The 7,849-nt window shown below is 48.2% G+C and overlaps 1 protein-coding gene across 1 annotated transcript; it reads right to left on the reverse strand.

Annotated features, from left to right (window-relative positions):
* Window positions 1-2,230: 2,230 nt before the first annotated feature.
* LOC135538447 (transmembrane protease serine 6-like) lies at window positions 2,231-7,434 on the reverse strand. Its single transcript, XM_064964348.1, is given in 10 exon segments — window positions 2,231-2,391; window positions 2,667-2,935; window positions 3,201-3,334; window positions 3,336-3,370; window positions 3,603-3,719; window positions 4,711-4,824; window positions 5,161-5,211; window positions 6,193-6,335; window positions 6,614-6,723; window positions 7,328-7,434. Coding segments are annotated over 9 exon segments (1,041 nt in total). The 5' UTR covers window positions 6,631-6,723; window positions 7,328-7,434.
* Window positions 7,435-7,849: the final 415 nt, after the last annotated feature.

Here is a 7,849-nt window from a genome sequence, read left to right on the forward strand (position 1 = left end):
TGGGTACCAGACCCAACAGTACTCAGAAACATCCCGTTCTAATTTAACACTCCAATAAAACCCTTACAGTTTTGCTGGTTTATTGATGAAACCTCATGATGACTCCGACCCTCATGGTTGGCGTTCCAAATGGTGCCCTATTCCCTATATAGTGCACTACTTTAGACCAGAGCCCAGAGGGAATAGGGTGCCAGTTAACCTCCTGATGACTCCGACCCTCATGGTTGGCGTTCCAAATGGTGCCCTATTCCCTATATAGTGCACTACTTTAGACCAGAGCCCAGAGGGAATAGGGTGCCAGTTAAGATTCCCTCATGTTTTGAAAGGTTTACAAGCTCTGGCTCTAATTTTCAATGATGAACATCATTTAATTGAAAAGGAAACAGCGCAAGTCACGCTCACCATTTTAAAGATTGACGTTTCGGCCTTCAATGGCTTTCATCAGAAACCTTAGATCATGTAATGAAATACACTGAAAGCAATCAGCATTTCAAGTGTAGTGCACTGACTGAAATGATCTGTGCATTACCCATTCCAATCCACAGCAGTATATAAACAGACAAACATTTGATGAAGGAATCAAGGACGATTGCAGGTGCATTCAAATCTGACCCTACGAGGAGCAGAGTCCTGCTGGTTTTCTGTTCTACCTGATAATTAATTGCACACACCTGGTGTCGCAGGTGTAAATCCATCCCTGATTAGGGAAGAATGAACAAAAGCAGTGGAGCTTTAAGGTCCAGATTTGAATTTGAGGGGCCTATTGCCTTGGCATGGTATTTTATGGTATTATGTTGAAATTCTAACAACTTCCACTAGGTGGCAGTGTTGAATGTAGAGCCCAATACTGCAGAGAGTGTATTTGCCCAGAGGAGACAGAAAGTCTGCTTGTTAGGTTGATGAACTTTGGTGCCAGACTGCCAGAAGGTCAATGACACTGTTAAAACCCTGACGGACATGTAAATATACTAAGGACTGACACAGAGAATAGATCACATCAATTACTACATGATAACAATGTTTTGGGAATATGATGATGGTGAGAATGATGAAGGTCAGCCAGGTCCAGAGATGTGTTCTTTGATCCAGCCGGTGAGTTTGGTGACGCGGGTGTAGACGCCGTAGTAGTCGGCCCGGCCACACCCCTTTCCCCAGCTGACCACGCCCGCTAGGAACCAACGACCCGAGTTCTCCTGGCAGACCAACGGACCACCCGAGTCACCCTGGGAAAGAGAGGGAGGGAGAGAGAGAGAAAAAGAGACAGGGGAAAGAAAGGGGAGGGAGGCAGCATAGAGAAAGTAAGAGAGAGAAGATGAAAACGTTTTAATTTAGCTAAACGATAGCAGAAAGGTCCAGATGTTAAAGGACATTGAACTTGCTGCTTTCTCTTTTCCCAGCTCCTACTACTCTGAAACCCCCTGTCCCCTCCCTCACCTGGGGTGCCAACCAATCAATCTGTGCATTGAGTGTGTGTGTGGGTCTACTCTGAAACCCCCTGTCCCCTCCCTCACCTGGGGTGCCAACCAATCAATCTGTGCACTGAGTGTGTGTGGGTCTACTCTGAAACCCCCTGTCCCCTCCCTCACCTGGGGTGCCAACCAATCAATCTGTGCACTGAGTGTGTGTGGGTCTACTCTGAAACCCCTGTCCCCTCCCTCACCTGGGGTGCCAACCAATCAATCTGTGCATTGAGTGTGTGTGTGGGTCTACTCTGAACCCCCTGTCCCCTCCCTCACCTGGGGTGCCAACCAATCAATCTGTGCATTGAGTGTGTGTGTGGGTCTACTCTGAACCCCCTGTCCCCTCCCTCACCTGGGGTGCCAACCAATCAGTCTGTGCACTGAGTGTGTGTGGGTCTACTCTGAAACCCCCTGTACCCTCCCTCACCTGGGGTGCCAACCAATCAATCTGAGCACTGAGTGTGTGTGGGTCTACTCTGAACCCCCCTGTACCCTCCCTCACCTGGGGTGCCAACCAATCAATCTGTGCACTGAGTGTGTGTGGGTCTACTCTGAAACCCCCTGTCCCCTCCCTCACCTGGGGTGCCAACCAATCAGTCTGTGTACTGAGTGTGTGTGGGTCTACTCTGAAACTCCCTGTCCCCTCCCTCACCTGGGGTGCCAACCAATCAGTCTGTGTACTGAGTGTGTGTGGGTCTACTCTGAACCCCCTGTCCCCTCCCTCACCTGGGGTGCCAACCAATCAGCCTGTGCACTGAGTGTGTGTGGGTCTACTCTGAAACCACTTCCTGTACCTGACAGGCATCCTTCTCTCCGCTGCGGTAGCCGGCACACAACATCCTGGGAGTGACCATGTAACCATAGGAACGGAAGCAGGCCTCCTCGCTCACCAGACGCACATCCACCTTCTGCAGCACGTTACTGGGAGTGCCTGGGGTCAGAGGTGAGAGGTCAACGGTGAGAGGTCAACCACAGTGTTTCCATGGAGAGTTACAGGTAGTCTTCCTTATCTGGAATCAAGCTTTACTGTTCATCCAACTGGTGGAAACGTATTGGGCATGATAGGTTACCTTTCTTAAAATACATTTTCCTTTTTAAGTATTTGTGCTGCTGCAAGTGTTTGGAGGAATATATAGAACTGAATACATGAAAAGATCTTTGCCTTTATAAAACCTCCCTAAACACCCTCCCTCCCTCCCTTCTCACCTCCTTCACGTAGCGCGCCCCAGCCCGTGACCCAACAGAGTAGCTCAGGTTCTTGCTGGTGTGTAGGTGACGGCAGGCAGGCGGGCTGGGCCAGGGTGCCTGGAGCTGCAGGTCTCTCCAGTCGCAGCAAAGCCAAGTCATAATCGTGTGTCTCGTCATCGTAGTACTGGTGCAGGAGGATCTGTTGCACCCGAATGGCATCCTCCATCTGACTGCTGCGGTTCAATAGGAACTTACCTAGGTAGACTGTCCACGCTCTGGGAGAGAGACTGGGGGAGAGGAGAGATGGATGGGGAGAGAGGGAACATTTTAATTCTCTCTCTTTCTGTTTACACGCTAGGAAAGTAAAGACTTGGGGTGGTGGAGGGGGAAAGAGAGGGATGGAGCGAGGAGAGATGAGAGGAGAGGAGAGGGGAGAGCAGAGAGGAGTCAATAGGAGAGGAATCGAGAGGAGAGGGAGAAGGAGAAGGAGATGAGAGGACGGGAGGCTAAGGAGAATGAGAACACTTCTTGTTGCTCTGTTCCTGTACTCACCGGTCATCATAGAAACAGTGGGCAGCTGACACCACCCATTGGCTGGAGACCAGAGCCCCCCCACAGACATGACGTCCACCGATCTGAAGGCTGACCTGCCATGGCCACTCCCCTTCAGTAGCGTTGACTCCTCCCCACAACGCGACTGGTGAACTGCCTCAGACCACAGTCTGGCAAGAGGACACACACACACAGGTACGGAAACACAAACACACGCACACACACACAAGCAGAGATAGATAAATGTGTGTGTGTGTGTGTGTGTGTGTGTGTGTGTGTGTGTGTGTGTGTGTGTGTGTGTGTGTGTGTGTGTGTGTGTGTGTGTGTGTGTGTGTGTGTGTGTGTGTGTGTGTATGTGTGTGTGTGTGTGTGTGTGTGTGTGTGTGTGTCTTCTTCTCTCACCACAGTGTCTCTCATCGGAGGCATCAGGACAGTCGGTGATGAAGTCACACTCTGGGTTTGGCTTCTTCAGACACGTCCCGTCAGCACACACATACGTCTTGTCTGTACACTGTACACCTAGAGACACACACATATGTCTTGTCTGTACACTGTACACCTAGAGACACACACATATGTCTTGTCTGTACACTGTACACCTAGAGACACACACATATGTCTTGTCTGTACACTGTACACCTAGAGACACACACATAGGTCTTGTCTGTACACTGTACACCTAGAGACACACACATAGGTCTTGTCTGTACACTGTACACCTAGAGACACACACATAGGTCTTGTCTGTTCACTGTACACCTAGAGACACACACATACGTCTTGTCTGTACATTGTACACCTAGAGACACACACATATGTCTTGTCTGTACACTGTACACCTAGAGACACACACATATGTCTTGTCTGTACACTGTACACCTAGAGACACACACATAGGTCTTGTCTGTACACTGTACACCTAGAGACACACACATAGGTCTTGTCTGTACACTGTACACCTAGAGACACACACATACGTCTTGTCTGTACACTGTACACCTAGAGACACACACATAGGTCTTGTCTGTACACTGTACACCTAGAGACACACACATAGGTCTTGTCTGTACACTGTACACCTAGAGACACACACATAGGTCTTGTCTGTACACTGTACACCTAGAGACACACACATAGGTCTTGTCTGTACACTGTACACCTAGAGACACACACATAGGTCTTGTCTGTACACTGTACACCTAGAGACACACACATATGTCTTGCTGTACACTGTACACCTAGAGACACACACATACGTCTTGTCTGTACACTGTACACCTAGAGACACACAAATATGTCTTGTCTGTACACTGTACACCTAGAGACACACACATAGGTCTTGTCTGTACACTGTACACCTAGAGACACACACATAGGTCTTGTCTGTACACTGTACACCTAGAGACACACACATACGTCTTGTCTGTACACTGTACACCTAGAGACACACACACATTATGTATCAATACACCACAACCTTGTACACACACACACACACACACACAGTTACCCTCTGTGCAGTTCTCTTCATCCATGGCCTCAAGGCAGTCTGGGTGCTGGTCACACACCTTGAAGTAGTCAACACACTGACTGTCCTCTGGACACTGGTACTGGGCTATACACACTGGGACACACACACACACACAAATTGAGTGTCAATCAATCAGCCATTTGGTGCTAATGATATATGCTATACAGCCCGTTGATTGTCCCTAATTTGAAACAGGTTATTTTAACATTTTTATAATTACTAATATATATTTTTAATTGTTGAATGTTCCTCTCATCTCGCTAGATGTCATTGAGTAATGTGAAGACATTTAGTTCCACGAGATTTCCAGTGAGGATTTGGCCTTCTGAACAATCATAGCTACATGCACAAGGCTCAATGAAATGTAAATGCCTTATAAATGTTTCACAATTTGAATGTTATGAATGTGTTTTAGCTTGGTAAACTGACCACAGTTCCTCTCGTCCAGTCCGTTGGGGCAGTCTTTGATGCCGTCACAGGCTGGAACACACAGACCATTTAGAGTACACAGGAACTGACCAGGACAGGCTGGAACACACAGACCATTTAGAGTACACAGGAACTGACCAGGACAGGCTGGAACACACAGACCATTTAGAGTACACAGGAACTGACCAGGACAGGCTGCAACACACAGACCATTTAGAGTACACAGGAACTGACCAGGACAGGCTGGAACACAGACCATTTAGAGTACACAGGAACTGACCAGGACAGGCTGCAACACACAGACCATTTAGAGTACACAGGAACTGACCAGGACAGGCTGGAACACACAGACCATTTAGAGTACACAGGAACTGACCAGGACAGGCTGCAACACATGAACACACGCACTTTCAAGACACCCAAATAGAGTACATGAACATCTTTCAGATGTCGGAAGTATTATTTATGAATATGCTTCCTACCCAGTGGAGGCTGCTGAGAGGAGGACGGCTCATAATAATGGTTGGAATGGAGTCAGTGGAATGGTATCAAACACATCAACAACGTGGTTCCATGTGGATCATACCATTTCTATTGGCTCCTTTGTCTCGAGCCGTCCTCCCCTCAACAGCCTGTTACGACCAGTAGTATGTAATACAAACACACCTTCCTGTATGTCACCAGCACATCCTTTCTTCCACTTTCTCATCTCTTCATCTGTCACGGAACATCATTTCAGCACACAACTCTAAAATCACCCTAAACACCTCTTGTTCAAAATAACTCACGATCTGATTGGTTAAACAGACAGACAGTCTGTAGAGAAAGATTACCTATAGCACCTTCACCCTAACGCTAGGTCTGAGGTCAAACCCTTGACCAATGTCTGTCATCCAGGCCCCAGACTCACGATCTGATTGGTTAAACAGACAGACAGTCTGTAGAGAAAGATTACCTATAGCACCTTCACCCTAACTCTAGGTCTGAGGTCAAACCCTTGACCAATGTCTGTCATCCAGGCCCCAGACTCACGATCTGATTGGTTGAAGAGGCTGTAGTGGACCTGGAGTCCAGGCCCTGTGATTGACACCTCGGACGTCATGACAACTCTGGTTGCCGTGGAGAGGAGGTAGAGGCGCTCAGCATACGGCTGGAGACCTCTCATCCCACAGAACCTGAGGCAGTGACACAGATCAAATGATACACACACCTGTTTGTTCTGTGTGTGTGTGTGTGTGTGTGTGTGTGTGTGTGTGTGTGTGTGTGTGTGTGTGTGTGTGTGTGTGTGTGTGTGTGTGTGTGTGTGTGTGTGTGTGTGTGTGTGTGTGTGTGTGTGTGTGTGTGTGTGTGTGTGTGTGTGTGTGTGTGTGTGTGTGTGTGTGTGTGTGTGTGTGTGTGTGTGTGTGTGTGTGTGTGTGTGTGTGTGTGTGTGTGTGTGTGTGTGTGTGTGTACCTGCGGTTCTGTACCATCCACTGCCCCTGTGTACAGGCCTGGTTATAGTTGGCTCTGCTCAGCTCATAACCTTCAAACTCCAGAGATAGTCCATAGTCTGCAGAGGGCACCTAGGACACACACACACACACACACACACACACACACACACACACACAGACAGACAGACAGACAGACAGACAGACAGACAGACAGACAGACAAACACACACACACATAAAATGGAATACAACAGAATAAAACAGAATGGTCCCATGTTATGACTTAGTAGAAGACAGTAGATGACAGTAGAAGACACTAGCAGACAATATAAGACAATAGAAGACAGTAGAAGACAGCAGCAGACAGTAAATGACAGTAGAAGACAGTAGCAGACAATATAAGATAGTAGAAGACAATATAATACAATAGAAGATAGTAGAAGACAGTAGATGACAATATAAGACAGTAGAAGACAGTAGATGACAATATAAGACAGTAGAAGACAGTAGATGACAGTAGAAGACAGGAGCAGACAGTGTAATACAATAGAAGACAGTAGAAAACAGTAGAAGACAATATAAGAGTAGAAGACAGTAGCAGACAATATAAGACAATAGAAGACAGTAGATGACAATATAAGACAGTAGAAGACAGTAGCAGACAGTAAAAGACAGTAGAAGACAGTATAAAACAATATAAGACAGTAGAATGGGATGTACAGTATAACACTCACAGTGAATGTCCAGGTACAGTTGGTGTCTGGTGGGTAGTAGCTGGGATAGAAGGGGGTACGTAGACTACCCTGTACCCCTGATACTGGCTGCAGCTCTATGTTGGAGGAACACACTGAGAGAGAGGGGGGGAGTGAGGTGGAGAGAGTGAGGAGAGAGAGGGGGAGAAAGAAGGGAGAGAGAGAGAAAGAGAGAGTGGAGGAGTGGGGGAGGGAGAGAGAGGGGGAGAAAGAAGGGAGAGAGAGAGAAAGAGAGAGTGGGGGGTGGTGGAGGGAGAGAGAGAGAGGGATGGGGCGAGAGAGGGAGATAGGGAGTGAGAGGGATGGGGGAGAAAGAGGGATGGGGGAGAGAGAGGGAGATAGGGGGAGAGAGAGGGGTGGGGGAGAGAGGGAGTGAGAGGGATGGGGGAGAGATAGGGAGAGAGAGGGATGGGGGAGAGATAGGGAGAGAGAGGGAGAGGGAGAGGGATGGGGGACAGAGGGAGTGAGAGGGATGGGGGAGAGATAGGGAGAGAGGGGGAGAGG

Source organism: Oncorhynchus masou, unplaced genomic scaffold (assembly GCF_036934945.1).
Source record: "Oncorhynchus masou masou isolate Uvic2021 unplaced genomic scaffold, UVic_Omas_1.1 unplaced_scaffold_9657, whole genome shotgun sequence".
NCBI lineage: Eukaryota > Metazoa > Chordata > Actinopteri > Salmoniformes > Salmonidae > Oncorhynchus > Oncorhynchus masou.